Source organism: Rhinoderma darwinii, chromosome 11 (genome assembly GCF_050947455.1).
Source record: "Rhinoderma darwinii isolate aRhiDar2 chromosome 11, aRhiDar2.hap1, whole genome shotgun sequence".
Lineage (NCBI taxonomy): Eukaryota > Metazoa > Chordata > Amphibia > Anura > Rhinodermatidae > Rhinoderma > Rhinoderma darwinii.
Window position 1 is genome coordinate 3,658,585 of NC_134697.1, and position 17,210 is coordinate 3,675,794.

The following is a 17,210-nucleotide window of genomic DNA, read 5'->3' on the forward strand; positions in this document are numbered from 1 at the left end:
GCAGAATGTTATCATGTAACTCTATGGGAGCTGTATATATCTGTATGCAGTGATCTCCCCCTAGTGGTGACTGCAAGCATCAGAATGTTATCATGTAACTCTATGGGAGCTGTATATATCTGTATGCAGTGAGCTCCCACTAGTGGTGACTGCATGCTGCAGAATGTTATCATGTAACTCTATGGGAGCTGTATATATCTGTTTGTAGTGAGTTCACCCTAGTGGTGACTGCAGGCAGTAGAATGTTATCATGTATCTCTATGGGAGCTGTATATATCTGTATGTAGTGAGCTCCCCCTAGTGGTGACTGCAGGCATCAGAATGTTATCATGTAACTCTATGGGAGCTGTATATATCTGTATGTAGTGAGCTCCCCCTAGTGGTGGTTGTAGGCAGACAGAATTTTATCTTTTAACTCTATGAATGTAGCAGTCGACTCGTAGATCCACATAAGAAAAACAGCGCTCCAACCGCCATAAACATACGTGTCTTTTTCTAGTCGATTAAAGTGCGCCAGTCCCAGAGCGTGAAAAACCTGCAAATTCAGTGTAAGGAAAAATAGAATCAGATTACAGTATAACATGTTAATAGTAAAATATCACAGACCATCTTAATATAACCCTATGGGAACAAAGGACATGGGATCTGGGTACGTGTCATAGGGGTGACTATAGGACCCTGCAGAGAGGGCCCCGTTCCAGGTTAGTCTTGTCCCCATTTTAACGGATGATGAGAACCTGCGCTGGGATTGCCGCAATGTTAGTAAAAAATTTAAAATGAAGGCACTAGGACCTCACATTGGTGGCGGTCAGGACTGCAATGGTCTCAAGCAGCACCTGAAAGGGAGTCATTTTTATCTGTGCCATGGGGCCCTTGTATTAGACAGATAATGGCGCACAATTTATTGCCGCGGAGCCTTATTATCGCAGTCTGGTCCTTGATTGGCTCATTAAGACCCACGATGACAATGGATGGAAACTGATTTCTGTCATGTGTCCTGCAGCTCGGCTACAAATCAGACAAGACCGACAACGCAGACGGAGAATATTGTTACCCAGCAACACTCGCTCCATCTTACCAGACCACCAAGAAGCTGGTTCCCCTGAAAGATGTAAGTTACACAGGCGGCTCAATGACATGGGGGAGTTATCTAAGAAACAAGTTCCTTATAGATGGATATATAGTGGAAGGAGCAGGATCCACCAGCAGCACAGAGTATTTCAGGAGGGATTGTGCTGATATCGGAGAAAGTCAAGGACTAATAGGTACACAGTGGAAGGAAAAGGTACCCAGCAGCACAGAGAATTTCAGGAAAGGACTGTGCTGACCAATTGGGAGATCACAGGTTGAGAGTTACATGGTGGAAGGCAGAGGGTCCCCAGCAGCACAGAGTATTTCAGTGTGCTAATCTCCTGGGAGTCAGTTCTAGCCAAGACTTAAAGAGAGAGACTTACTAGTATTATTATGCTGGGGCTACACGACGACATGTAGATCGCAATGTCGCATCACAAGAACTGATTATGAATGCGGCCGCATCGTGACACGTAACTTAAGGCGTCTAAGACCCGACCGTCGCAGGAAATTCAAACCTTCTGGATTTTTGATCGCAGGTCGCGCACAACTTTGCCTGCATCGACTTTGAAGTAAGTTACGTTCAACTGCGACTCATTGGCGACATGTTGCCGTTTTTATTTGGGTGTCGTTTTGATGTCGAAATCTCAGACAAATTCCAGACGTGCGCGACTTGTTGTCCCACGTCCCGCGTAGCCTGAGCCTTAGTTACATTTGCCCTCCAGCCCAGGCAGATAATGCGCGGTCTACGAATACATGCGATCGCAGTCGGAGCGGCGGCAGGAGTCTGATCACGTGGAGTAACGATAATCGTCTGACGCTCCTCACCAGGCCGCGCAGCTCCCGACTCCTTGACTTCCATCTTTTATTACTTCTTTCCCCTGCAGGTAAATTACCGGCAGAGTATTGACAAGGTGAAGTTCAGCTCCGTCGCCGACACCCCGGAGATTGTACAGGCAAGGGTTAATGCCCAGCAGCTGAGTGATGTAAGTCGGCACGGTGCTGGCGTCCGATAACGCTGAGTCTCCCCAAATCCCGGCGTCCTGTGCACGGTGCTGATAACGGGGGGTCTCGTGGAAGCAATTATTATAATGTTTAATCGTAGCTTCATGTACGCGACTAACGGCCCCACGCGGGTGCTTAACCCCTTCCTGCCTCCGCGGGTAAACACATGTCCAGTGTATTTGCTGGTGGCATGACCACATTGCCCATACAGGCTGGCAGAGATTCGAGAACACCCTAGAATTGTGTTATTAGTGGCAGCACATTGCAGAGCGACCCCACACTACATCCTACAACTGCTGCCACCGTGCAGAGGACTCTTCTGGCAGTGCCTATGTAGTGGTGCCAGCACAGTAATAAGACGCATATAATTGTATACAATGTGCCAGTCACTAAATAATGTCCATACAGTAGCGCCAATCACTGTCATCCCAGAGCCCTACCTATTGTGTAGCCCATGCCATAGCACTGCCAATGCACACAGAGGTACCCATGTAGTAGTGCCGGACAAATACTAGTAATAACAGACACGTAGAATTGCCCATAAAGTTGTGCCAGTCACATAGTAATGTCCATGCAATAGAGTCTGCCACCCATAGCCCTACTTGTGGTGGGTGATGCCATAGCAGTACCCATACAGTAGCATCAACTACATAAGTACCCATAAAACAGATAAAAACAAGGACATTTATGCAACAACACCGAAAAAGGCCATACTTACAAATGGACACAGCCAGGTCTGAAACGCTGATGAAGGCGAGTGAGCAGGTGCTTTAAATAATAATAGCCACTCCCACTAGTCTTGAGGGGAGTGGTGTGTGGTGCATGGGATGTGTAGTAAGAAATAATAAATGAATAGTGTATGTGCAAGTGTAATAATGTGAGTGAAATATAGGGGGCAGTAATGAGTAAAGTGCCTAAAAAATAAATAAAATAAATAATGGGATGCAAGTGTGTGAAACATGGAGGAATAGTGTGTAAGTCATGAGGCGCAACGTAACTAGCCAGGTAGAAGCCTATTTGTGACGCCTTGATAATTGATAGAGCGGGCTACCCTGCTTGCTAGGCCAAACAACAACACACCATGCTCTCCCAGCATCAAAGCATTTGTAAGTATGGCCTTTTTCGGTGTTGTTACATAAGTACCCATGTAATAGTGCAGGACAAATAGTACCAGCACAGTAATGGCAGCCAGATAGTGGTGCCCACTCAGCAGTGCCAGCCACACATCTCATAGCTGGACCTATAGAATATCACATACCATAGTATTACTCTTATAAAGGCGCCAACCACATACAAGTACCCAAGTAGTCCTGTAATAATAGCAGACACACAGAACTGCCCATAAACAGCCACATAAGTGTTACTATAACAGTGCCCACCACATATCAGTACCCATACATGAGTCCCGGGCACATAGTAATGCCCATCGAGCAGTAGTAGTGTTCATTCAGTAGCATTAGCCGCAATGCCGTGACCCATCAGTTGTAATCATATCGGAGCATCATATCATAGTGACTGCCAAACCAGGAGTGACTGAACAGCAGTACCAGCCATATACCCCTGCCCATAGTGTAGGGCTCGCTCTAGTAGTGCTCATACAATACTGTCAAGAGCGGCACGGTCAACCCTACTACTGCCTATGAACAGTGCCCGGCGAACCCTCACCAGGTCCATACTATACATGTGAGTGCCTGTAACCTCCTCTACCGCCGTCATTAGAGGATTCAGTCTGAGTGACAGAAGATCTGTCAGTAACTGCTGATGACGGATCCTAGAAGCACCCTCCGCTTTTCCTGCTCTGCCAGGAGTCTTTAGGGTCTCAGATGTACCAGAATAGGATGAGACTGGGACATATATATTATGCTGCACATGTTCTTAACAAAGCGCAAGAATTAAGGGTTTTTATTTGTGTTTCAATTCCTCGCTATTTTGAAGATATCTGCTTGTTGTCAGTGAATGAGCACATACTTGTTTACATCCAAAGGCTGAAAACCTACACAAACCTAATAGCTGAGAGATTCTTACAATTGTATCAAGTCTGGACCATCCTCTGTAAACCGTCTGACTCCCATCTGATTCCTTTTTACCTGCACCGATACATTGTAACAAACTATTCGGACAGTAGGAAGATTTGTTCTGCTGATGTTTCTCTCCCAGTGTATCAATGTAGACAATCTGTAACAAACCCTCAGCTGCGAGAATGGTTTTTAGTCTATGGATGTAAAGAAGCATGTGCACACGTTCTATATGTAACTGACTCGTCTCAAATGTCTCTTCAGCTGAATTACAGAGCGGCGTACGAGAAATCCAAGACCCGTTACACCCTGACGAAGGACGTCCCGGAAATAGTGAAGGCCAAGGCCAACGCCGATCTCTACAGCGAGGTAGTGTCAGTGAATGAACTCTTAACCAAGCATGTGACACCCTCCCCTCCGCCAACCAAGAGTCAAAAGTCACGAACCGCCAAAATATCCGGAAAAAGCTTACAGAATGTTCCCCAAATAAAATAAATAAATAAATCGCCATCCAAGTTCTTAACAGTTTCAGTCAATTATCTGTTAAATTCATCTGTTTCTAGCAGAGCTGGGTGACAACCAAGATGGTCACCATCACAGGCCTGTCAGACATGACACCCAGCTTTCCCAGACTCCAGAATGTGAAAATGGCATACATATACAATGAAAGATCCCCTACTATTTAACTCTAGCTGCCTAGGACCCATTATTACCCTCCGCTGTCTTATAATCCGCCCTGTACCTGACTTCACCCCATAGAAATGAGTGAACCCATCCCATATATATATAATTTCTATAAACCCCCCGTTACTGCAACGTCTGCTGCCCTGTGCCCGGGTACCAGAGACCCCGCTAGGTGCAGCCGCCGGATCACTGTGCCACTCATCCCCAAATACTGACGTGTTCATCACGATTCATCCACAGAACAAATACAAAGAGGAATGGACGAAGAGCAAAGGACAAAACTGCGAGATGAACCTGGACAACCTGGCAATGACGTCCGCCAAAGCCTCAGGAGACCTCGCAAGTGATGTAAGTGGAACGTATGCAGCCCCCAAACCTGCTCCCTCCGGGGACCAAGTCTGGGGGTGAAAAATATAGTGAATGCCGAACTGAGAACACACAATTTATATAATGATCTAAGATCCATCAACAGCAGATTCACTGTGTACATACATTACATTACTTATCCTGTACTGATCCTGAGTTACATCCTGTATTATACTTCAGAGCTGCACTCACTATTCTGCTGGTGGAGTCACTGTGTACATACATTACATTACTTATCCTGTACTGGTCCTGAGTTACATCCTGTATTATACTCCAGAGCTGCACTCACTATTCTGCTGGTGGAGTCACTGTGTACATACATCACATTACTTATCCTGTACTGATACTGAGTTACATCCTGTATTATACTCCAGAGCTGCACTCACTATTCTGCTGGTGGAGTCACTGTGTACATACATTACATTACTTATCCTGTACTGATCCTGAGTTATATCCTGTATTATACTCCAGAGCTGCACTCACTATTCTGCTGGTGGAGTCACTGTGTACATACTTTACATTACTTATCCTGTACTGATCCTGAGTTACATCCTGTATCTCTTTATTTTATATAAATTTACAAAACATAAACTGAAAAACAAATACATAACTAATTTCATATAACCAAAAAGTCACAACCCAATTCTTATAAACAAATTTTCTTATATACATCTCTGTATATGAGAAGAGAAAACGATACCAGACCCGGCCACATACACCCCACTCTTATATACTTACATCTACACTTCATCCGAAACTAAACAATAACTAGAATATATACAAACATCATATAAACGTAATCAAAAGTACCAACAGAAAATCCCCCGACCCGCGTCAACCAAGGGCCTAAAGAAACAACATAATAATGATGATAATAATAATAATAATCAAACAACATAATAATAACAAATAAAATAATAATAATAATAATAATAATAATAACAAAAACAATCCAAAATATAATAATACTAATCCCAATTTTTTTTTTTTTTTTTTTTTTTTTTTAATCACACTATACACATCCTGACTTTCCTTAACCTTACCCTTCTTACCTAAACTCCACCACCCCAGCCAGCATCTCGCCTCATGTCCTCTCACGTCCGCATAGTCCAGATGCTGGCCCCAACCACCACACCCAACACCCCAGCCCAGCCCCCCGCCCCATGTCCTCCCATGTCCGCATAGTCCGGGGCTGGGTCAGGCAAACCCCCCCCCCCCCCCGACCCCTCCCAACCTATCTATTAACCCCCTTAAGTCTATCCCTATTCTAACAACATTTTTACAATATAATACAATACACATCACCAACTTGTCCAAATACCAAACCATATACAAAATACACCGTACCCGAAAGCACCAAGTTCGGTCGCTTGTAAACCTTTTTCCTGCCATTTCAATCCTAAACAAAACAAAAATCTTCCTGTGCTTACCTAGCCCATCACCAGATAGAGAGAAGGGAAAGCCCCCCCCAGCACCCCCCCAGAGGCCAAGGTACCACGTCCACCGCTGCACCCTCCCTATCGCTTGCCCTATCTCCTTACCCTATTACTAGCCCTTTCTTGACCCTATTGAAAGCTGACCCTATGCTGACCCTCACCTTTCCCTTATTCCGAGCCCTATCGCTATATTTTTTTTGGTGCCTCAGCGGAACGCAGACCCCCACCTCCAGTTGAGCACCGGTGACGACCCCCCCCCTCCCTCATGAAGGCAGACACATTAAGGCACCCAAAAGGAAAAGCCCCTCCAAAGACGAGAGGCTTTGGATGCTCCCAATCTGCCAACCTCCAAAGAATGCACCTTCACCAGGTCACCCATGATATTGCTAACAACCTCATCCACTAGGAGGATTTTCTTCTGGGTAGAAACTAGACATCGTGCATTCCACATAAAGTGCCTGACCACTATACTGACTAGAAACAAGGTGCAATGGTCCCTACCACCGAGGTCTCCGAACACTCCATAGGCCCACCCAGCATAGGAGAGGCTGGTTAGGCCTGGCCAACCAATGGAGGCTCCCACCCTTTTGTATACCTCTGTATTGAAAGGGCAATGAAGCAGGAAATGCTCCATGCTTTCCAGCACTCCGCCGCACTCCTCCCGGGGGCAATCCCGATCATCAGAGCTTCTGCACTTTAGATTGCCCCTCACATACAGTCTCCCATGGAAGCAACGCCAAGCCAGATCCCAAAACTTCTGGGGAATTCTCACTGAATTTAAAAGTTTTAATCCCACCCCGAGGTCACTACTTGGGCAGTCTTTGAGCGCCAGGGGCTTCTGGAAGTGGGTCATCAGGACCCTCCTGTCAAGAAATTTTCTCGACATGGTCCTGATCTCCCACACCTCCAGACCCCACCGGCGAACAATCTTCAGCGCCAGGGTGGCATAAGCCGGGAGATGTCCGTGAGGTGTACGCAGGTCTTTCACTTGCCCTCCTCTCTCCCATTCCTGGAAGAAAGGCCGAAACCACCCCCTGCAGGAGGATATCCACCAAGGAGCCCTCTCTTGCCAGAGGTTTGCCAGGTTGATCTTAACAAAGGTGTTCACTAGGAACACCACCGGGTTAACCATACCTAACCCGCCTAGTGTCCTTGGTAGGTAAGTAACCTCCCAATTGATTAGGTTGAGCCTGTTCCCCCATAACAGCTGGAAGAACAGGCTATAGACCCGAGTCCAGAGAGGTTCTGGCAAGATGCACACACTGCCCAGGTAAAGCAACATGGGCACCAGGTAGGCCTTGGCCAAGTGAACCCTTTCCCTCAGGGTTAAGGACCAACCCTTCCATTGGTCGACCTTCTGGGCAACTAGATTCAGCCTATCCTCCCAGTTCTTCTTGGGGTAATCACCCGGGCCAAATTCGACTCCTAAGATCTTAGCAGACCCCTGAGGCTCTGGAAGGGTGTCCGGGAGATCAAAACCAGGATCTCCTCCTCCCAGCCAGAGACTTTTGCACTTATCCCGGTTGATCTTGGACCCAGATGCCAATGAGTAACGCTCCACTTCCGACATCACCCACTCTGCCTCCCCTCTCGAGGAGACAAAAATGGAGACGTCGTCTGCGTACGCAACCACCCTCTGAGTGGCCTCCGGCCCCTCCAGGCCGGCCCCGACTCCCGCCAATGGCCCACGATCGATCCTTTTAAGAAAAGGATCAATTGCGAACGCATATAGCAAAGGGCTCAAGGGACAACCCTGGCGGACACCAGACCCAACCTCAAAGGGGGTTCCAACCCAACCGTTCACCAGCGCAAAAGTCTCAGCCCCAGTGTATAAGGTCTGTAGCCAATTGACAAACCCCCCCGGTAGGCCGTACCTCAGAAGGACCGACCAGAGGTACTCGTGGTCCACCCGGTCAAAAGCCTTGGCCTGGTCCAAGGACAGGATGTACCCCTCCCACCGACCAGAATTTCCCTGCTCCACTGCCTCTCTGACACTGAGGACAGCACTAAATGTGCTGCGGCCTGGAACAGAGCAATGCTGGACCGGCGAAAGGAGCCGGGATGCAAACTTCACCAGCCGATTAAACAGCACCTTTGCGAGAACCTTTCTGTCCGTATTGAGCAGCGCTATGGGACGCCAATTCTCAATACGGGTCGAGTCTTTACCCTTCGATAAAACGATCAAGGCCGACCTCCTCATTGACATTGGCAAAGTACCCGAGGAAAGGCACTCATTAAACACCTCAGTCAAGAGGGGAACTAGGGTTCCTTTAAAAGTCTTATAAAACTCGGATGTTAAGCCATCCGGCCCTGGCGATTTTTTGAGGGCAAGCCCATCAATCGCCAATCCAACTTCCTCTTCCTTGATCGAGTCTATCAAAACACTGAGAGAGGGGTCTACCCCTGGCTCAGGGATGGTTTCAGCCAGGAAAGCCGACATCTCGTCTCGGTTTGGATCTTGCTTCCCCAAGAGGTGCGAGTAGAAGGATCTGACGACCTCCAAGATCCCTGATTTGGATCTCTTCAGAGATCCTGTACTATCAATCAGTCCTGTCACAACCTTACGACTCACTGACATCTTACAGTTCCTGTAGGGGTCGGGCGAGCGGTACTTCCCGAAATCCCTCTCAAGAACTAAAGATGTGTGCCTATCATACTGACACCTCCTGAGCAAAGCTTTCACCACGGAGATCTCCTCCCCACTACCCCCGGTTGAGACCAGATGTTCGAGTTTCCCCCTCAGTTCCTGATATAGGCGGTACCTACTCATGGACCTGAGGCTTGAGAGCCTGCGGAAAAATCCTGCCACCCGGACTTTAAACAACTCCCACCACTCAGACTTAGTACCACTGAGATCCAACAAAGGTACCTGGCTCTGAAGAAAATCCTCAAAGGCCTGTCTTATCTCCGCTTCTTCCAAGAGAGTAGAATTCAGCCTCCATATACCTCTTCCCATCTGGAGGGACTCTGCAATGTTCAAAGAGAAAATAATCATACAGTGATCGGAGAACTCCACCTCAACAACGGACACTGGTGAAGAGATGGCTTCCTCCTTCAAGAAAAACCTGTCTATCCTAGACCTACAACTACCTCTACGATAGGTGAAACCCGAGTGGCCTGGGGTATGCCTGATGTGGATATCCACCAGGCGAGCATCGCTAACTATATTTTTTAATGCTACACTATCATAGGTCAATTTTTTATCTCCGGAACCTCCTCTATCTCGGGGCCTCACGACAGTATTGAAGTCCCCTCCAAAGATAACTTGTCGACCTGAAAAAAGGAAAGGCTTAATCCTCATGAAGAGACTTTTACGGTCCCATTTGCTCTGGGGTCCGTATATATTGATTAGTCTTAATTCCTGTCCCCTCATGAGGACATCTAAGATCAAGCACCTCCCCATTTCTAACTCAATCATCCGTCGGCATGTTACCGGTGCGGTGAAAAGGACCGCCACTCCGCTATAGGGCTCAGCCGCAAGAGACCAGTAGGAGGGCCCGCGTCGCCACTCCCTCCTAGATTTAACGACGTCTGCCAAAAGTGACAGCCTGGTCTCCTGCAAAAACAAAATGTCGGCTTCAACTCGGCCAAGAAAATCAAAGGCTGCAAATCTCGCCCTATCTGACTTAATGCTGGCAACGTTAATTGATGCCAGCGTCAACGGAGTGGGTGCCGCCATCATGGATGTTTGAGTTAGACGGCTTTCTTCTTCCCACCCCCTCCTCTATCTGATGAGGACCCCCCTTCTTTGCCTCGCTTCTTGCAAACTGAGGAGTCCATACTCACCACCCTATTCCCATCTTCATCCCCAAGTTCCGGGTCAACCTCCCCCTCTGGGGGCAACGGCCCCTGCAGCAGGGGAGGCTCAACGACTCTAGGGTGCCCTACCATGCCCTCCCTCTTAGTATGAGAGGCTGGAATGTCCACGAGAGCATGGTAACGATCAGTAGAGCGCACCAGGGGGGTACAGGATTTACCTTCCTGGGCCAGGGCGGGGCCAGATGTATTTGGCCCTTGGGTTTTGCCCGGTGTCCCTTTTGCTGTAGGCTGAGTCCTCTCTTCCTCTCCCACACTTTCATAGTGGGAGGACTGAGAGTCCTCAGCCCTCTGCTCCCTTTGGATCCTCCTCATCTCCCCGTTCAATTCGGCCTCCCCAGGGGCATCAGCTTCAGGGGGGGCATCCAGATCCGAATCAGAGGTCGTCCCAGTTTCCTGGAGCGCCCTCCAAATCCTCTCCTTCCTTCGCTTCTCCGCCCTTCTCTGGCGAGAAGGGGGACCCTTCTTTGCATTCTTCCCTTGCCCCTGTGCCCCATCGTCCCTGCCCGCACCCTCACCCACGGAGGCCTCCCTCCTTTCATCCTCCGCAGGTTTGGAACAGGCATTGACAACAGAGCGAGGACACCGACTGAACGGGTGACCTAAGTCACCACACAGGTTGCAGCGAATACGGTCACACGATGCGGCTAGATGACCAATCCCCCCACAATGAGCACACTTCTGCACCTTGCAGCCTGCACTCAAATGTGAGGGGTCGCCACACCGGTGACACAACTTCGGCTGCCCCTGGTAGAAGACAAGGATCCGATCTCTTCCCAGGAAAGCAGACGATGGTATGTGGGACACCGTCTGTCCCAGACGCTTTAGTTTAACCATGAACGTCCAGGCCCCTGACCAGATGCCAAACTCATCCATGTTCTTCCGTGGCATCTCTACTACCTCTCCGTACCTTCCCAACCAGGTCATGATATCAATACAAGAGAGTGACTCGTTACGGGTAAGAACGGTCACTCTCTTGGGACCACTTTGGCGAGAAATTGCTTGTGCAGCAAAGTCTCGCCAGCCAGGCTCGTCCTTCATCAGCTCGTAGTTCCCCCAGAAGACCTCAAGGCCCCCTAGGTGAACAAAGCTGATGTCAAACTCGACCGAGCCATGAGGATGTATCAAGGCAAAGATGTCACTCGCCTTGAAGCCCATCCCCAGCAGCAGCTCCACCACCCTCTTTCTGGGAGGGCACGCATCATTGCCACGCCACCGGAGACGGACCACATTCCTCCTGGCTACAGCCTGCCCGGCTGTTGGGAGCGACCACTGATCTCCTCGTTGCTCTCGGAAGGCATTTAGACCATATCTGTCTATCCAGAAAGACAGGTCCTTCTGCACTCCCCCTATGGTTAGGGTTTGCTTTCCCTCTCTTAAAGCGTCCAAGAGACGTTGTTGCAAGTTACCGTCCCCGGACCTTGAGGATGAAGATGGGTGGGCCCGCTGTCCCCCCGCTGCCACACCAGCATAAGACCTGCCGGATGTCACAGCAAGAGGAGCGCCAGGCCCATTGCCCCTGGTTGATACCCCATCCCCACCACCCACCACCTCACCACCTACAGACACAGCACTCAACACCCCATTACCAGCAGACACTCCAGCATCTTTATTTACAGACACCTGCATACCCCCAGCAGTTCCCACATCCACAGCCGCAACTTTTTTATTTAACCCACCAGGTCCCCCTGCAGTCATCCTTCTGGCCAGGCCTGGTCCTATGTTATGTATTTTTTCTGTGCATTTTGTGTGGGTAGACACTGCTTCAGTCTCCGCATCATCAGGCACCTTTGCAGGGACGCCACCAGATGTTATAAGCGGTGTCCCCGCTGTGCCCTCCGCCTCATTAACCTCCATCTTTTCTATGTGCGGAACATTTTTGGGAAAGGGGCCACCGCCGCCCCCGACGCCAGCAGCCCCCTTCTCGCCTACACCACTTTTCAGTGATGCGGACGAAGGAGCCACTGACGTTACTGGAGCCGCCTCCGGCGCCGGACCACTCCCCCCTCCCACAGAGGAGTGGCCAACAGAGCCGGAGCCCCCTCTGTGACCGCCCTTGTCCGGAACGTCTGACGGCTTGACACCGACAGACTTCCGGCTTTCAGACACCACATCCGGTTTCTGGTTTACCCATTCTCCAGACCGCTGACTCGCATCAGAGACCAGTTTCCCGGGCTCGCCATTAACCGGACACGGGGACACACCCCCTGGCGTCACCAGGCCACCAGTACCGCCCCCTTTGCAGGGGTTGGCGTCCGGCGCCATTTTGACCACCACGTGTTCTAATGCCGGACCCGTAACACTCTCCCCGCATTCCCGCTCCAGCCCCACTGCAGAGGCTTGAGCTGGGGGTCTTGCGGGACCTGCGCCCTGATCCTGACTTGCATCAGGCTCAGAGCACACGAAGGATCTTGCTGTATACACCATTTTAAATGAACCTTCAGCAGATTTTTTTTCCTTTGTCTTTTTTTTCTTCTTAAATTTTTTTTTCTTTTGCTTTTCCTCCTCTGCGGGTAACTCTGCACCGAAACAAAATCCCTGGAAGGATACCGGCGACTCCACATTACGGATCTGAGTGAGTAATCCTGGAGGCCGCTCACTGTCAGTATCAAAACTCTCCTGATTTCTCCCAGCTGTGAGTCCACCCTCCTCCTCCTCACTGCTCCTGGGTGCCTCAGAATCTGAGCCTTCTCTGGACTTTGCATTCTCATGCTCCATTTTCTCCCCCACATTTTCCTTTGCTGTGTCTGGGGCTCTGCTGTCTTCCTCCACACATTCTATTTTTATAGGTTCTGCCATCTCGGCAAACCTCTCTTCATTTTTTAATTTTTCACCAAACACCCCTCCGCCTGCCAAAATCTCCTCACGTCTCTCTTCCACTTCTTTTATTTCCTCCAACAAGGATTTCACATTTAAAAGGTATCGGGACCTCTTACCTCCTGAGGCTTTTGCAGCTCTTCCTCTGGCGACCGCCAAGTCCGCACGGAGCTGTTGCAGCGACTTCCTGAGGTCCCGATACTCCTCCAACCGCATAGCCAGACGGGAGCTGAAGTTCTCCACCGTCTCTCCGGTCCTCAGCTGTCCCCATTCCTCCACACGACCGTCATCCAAATGTCCGGACGGCGCTGGTCCTTCTCCAGATGACAACACCTCGATCACCCTGCCGGACCGCGTCTCCATACCCTTATCCAGGGTTCCAGCCACGGGGGGAGCCAGGACAGCCTTGCCCCGAGATGATCTCCTCACCCCCGCGACCGTTTGCATATTCCCAGCCAGCTGGGATGACCCTCTACCCCCCGCTGGCATGCTCCGGGAGGTAGAGGTCTGAGGCTCCATCCTAGGATGGAACCCCCCTCAGGGTACTTTCCAAGCCCAGGCAGATGGTATGAGGCCTGGGCAGATAGGATAAGGAAAGTCCCTGGATCCAAGGCCTGCACGGAAGTCTCAGCAGCTCTCTCCACACGTCCTACTCCACCCACTCCAGAGCTGCACTCACTATTCTGCTGGTGGAGTCACTGTGTACAGACATTACATTACTTATCCTGTACTGATCCTGAGTTACATCCTGTATTATACTCCAGAGCTGCACTCACTATTCTGCTGGTGGAGTCACTGTGTACATACACTACTTATCCTGTACTGATCCTGAGTTATATCCTGTATTATACTCCAGAGCTGCACTCACTATTCTGCTGGTGGAGTCACTGTGTACATACATTACATTACTTATCCTGTACTGATCCTGAGTTATATCCTGTATTATACTCCAGAGCTGCACTCACTATTCTGCTGGTGGAGTCACTGTGTACATACATTACATTACTTATCCTGTACTAATCCTGAGTTACATCCTGTATTATACTCCAGAGCTGTACTCACTATTCTGCTGGTGGAGTCACTGTGTACATACATTACATTACTTATCCTGTACTGATCTTGAGCTATATCCTGTATTATACTCCAGAGCTGCACTCGCTATTCTGCTGGTGGAGTCACTGTGTACATACATTACATTACTTATCCTGTACTGATCCTGAGTTACATCCTGTATTATACTCCAGAGCTGTACTCACTATTCTGCTGGTGGAGTCACTGTGTACATACATTACATTACTTATCCTGTACTGATCCTGAGTTACATCCTATATTATACTCCAGAGCTGCACTCACTATTCTGCTGGTGGAGTCACTGTGTACATACATTACTTATCCTGTACTGATCCTGAGTTACATCCTGTATTATACTCCAGAGCTGCACTCACTATTCTGCTGGTGGAGTCACTGTGTACATACATTACTTATCCTGTACTGATCCTGAGTTACATCCTGTATTATACTCCAGAGCTGCACTCACTATTCTGCTGGTGGAGTCACTGTGTACATACATTACTTATCCTGTACTGATCCTGAGTTACATCCTGTATTATACTCCAGAGCTGCACTCACTATTCTGCTGGTGGAGTCACTGTGTACATACATTACTTATCCTGTACTGATCCTGAGTTACATCCTGTATTATACTCCAGAGCTGTGCTCACTATTCTGCTGGTGGAGTCACTGTGTACATACATTACATTACTTATCCTGTACTCATCCTGAGTTACATCCTGTATTAGACTCCAGAGCTGCACTCACTATTCTGCTGGTGGAGTCACTGTGTATATACATTACATTACTTATCCTGTACTGATCCTGAGTTACACCCTGTATTATACTACAGAGCTGCACTCACTATTCTGCTGGTGGAGTCACTGTGTACATACATTACATTACTTATCCTGTACTGATCCTGAGTTATATCCTGTACTATACTCCAGAGCTGCACTCACTATTCTGCTGGTGGAGTCACTGTGTATATACATTACATTACTTATCCTGTACTGATCCTGAGTTACATCCTGTATTATACTCCAGAGCTGCACTCACTATTCTGCTGGTGGCGTCACTGTGTACATACATTACATTACTTATCCTGTACTGATCCTGAGTTACATCCTGTATTATACTCCAGAGCTGCACTCACTATTCTGCTGGTGGAGTCACTGTGTACATACATTACTTATCCTGTACTGATCCTGAGTTACATCCTGTATTATACTCCAGAGCTGCACTCACTATTCTGCTGGTGGAGTCACTGTGTACAGACATTACATTACTTATCCTGTACTGATCCTGAGTTATATCCTGTATTATACTCCAGAGCTGCACTCACTATTCTGCTGGTGGAGTCACTGTGTACATACATTACTTATCCTGTACTGATCCTGAGTTACATCCTGTATTATACTCCAGAGCTGCACTCACTATTCTGCTGGTGGAGTCACTGTGTACATACATTACTTATCCTGTACTGATCCTGAGTTACATCCTGTATTATACTCCAGAGCTGCACTCACTATTCTGCTGGTGGAGTCACTGTGTACATACATTACTTATCCTGTGGTGATCCTGAGTTATATCCTGTATTATACTCCAGAGCTGCACTCACTATTCTGCTGGTGGAGTCACTGTGTACATACATACATTACTTATCCTGTACTGAACCTTAGATAGTCTAGCAGTGATATCAGATAAACTATGCAGCTTTGGATGTGACTGGAGTATAAGACATGATGTAAGTCCAAGATCAATACAGCAGAGGACATGTAAACTTTTCAGATATCTACAGTAAAAGTTTCTACCCAATTATTGTCATTTATTTCTTTATGAACGTCTCATACTCCAGAATATCTGATGATCTGGCGGCTGCCGGATCGGTTCTGGTTGCGCTGTGCCGGGACGGTTCTTCAGCTTCTTTCTTTCTATCACCTACAGATTAAATACAGAGAGGAATATGAAAAAAACAAAGGAAAAGCGGCAGCGACAAGTGACTCCCGACTCCTCCATTCTCTGCAAGTCGGAAAGCTGAATAGTGAGGTAACGGAAATGCACAACATTATAACGCAGGTCCCCTTTAGGCTCTGTTCACGCGCTTAATAAAAAACGTCTGAAAATACGGAGCTTCAAGGGAAAACCGCAACTGATTTTCAGCCATTTTTCAAGCAAACTCGCGTTTTTCGCAGCGTTTTTTACGGCCGTTTTTTGGAGCAGTTTTTCTATTGAGTCAGTGAAAAACGGCTCAGGAAGTGACATCCACTTCTTTTTACGGGGCGTCTTTTGAAAATGTGGCGTAAAAAAACGCTCCGTCGGAACAGAACGCCGTATTTCCTATTGAAATCAATGGGCAGATTTTTGGAGGCGTTCTGCTTCCGATTTTTCAGAAAAATGGCTGAAAATAGGTTGTGGGAACATTCCCTTATAGTTGTCATTGCAGGAGTCAATACTCAGCTTTTCTAGGGTCCTGAGTGGCAAATATGCCTAATTTATACATGAATATTTCTCTAATTACTATATAAAGTGCCTACCATTCAGGGGCCTGGAAAGCTGGGTGACCGCTTTCCTAGAAACCCATATAAAAAAAAATGAATTTGATTAATTTTAGGAGATGAAATCCATTTATTTCTGTCCTAGATCAACTACAAGAAAGGATTTGTGGAGTCCAAGACGCAGTTCCATTTGCCGATGGATATGGTGAACATCACGCACGCCAAACAGGCTCAGGCATTGGCCAGTGACCTGGATTATCGCACGAAGCTGCATGACTACACCCTCCTGCCGGAGGACATGAGGGTCACATGGGCCAAGAAAGCCTACGACCTACAGAGCGAGGTGAGGGGGCCCTATGTAAATACAGAGCAGGGTGAGGGGGCCCTATGTAAATACAGAGCAGGGTGAAGGGGCCCTATGTAAATACAGAGCAGGGTGAGGGGGCCCTATG

The 17,210-nt window shown here is 48.3% G+C and overlaps 1 protein-coding gene across 1 annotated transcript in view; it reads left to right on the forward strand.

Annotated features, from left to right (window-relative positions):
- The window catches only part of NRAP (nebulin related anchoring protein), a 140,346-nt gene that overhangs the window by 57,051 nt on the left and 66,085 nt on the right, over positions 1 to 17,210 (forward strand). Inside the window, exons 12-17 of the mRNA XM_075842687.1 lie at positions 1,004 to 1,111; positions 1,959 to 2,057; positions 4,356 to 4,460; positions 5,016 to 5,123; positions 16,208 to 16,309; positions 16,904 to 17,101. Of these exons, the coding sequence (XP_075698802.1) occupies positions 1,004 to 1,111; positions 1,959 to 2,057; positions 4,356 to 4,460; positions 5,016 to 5,123; positions 16,208 to 16,309; positions 16,904 to 17,101 (720 nt within the window). The remainder of the gene's footprint in view (positions 1 to 1,003; positions 1,112 to 1,958; positions 2,058 to 4,355; positions 4,461 to 5,015; positions 5,124 to 16,207; positions 16,310 to 16,903; positions 17,102 to 17,210) is intronic.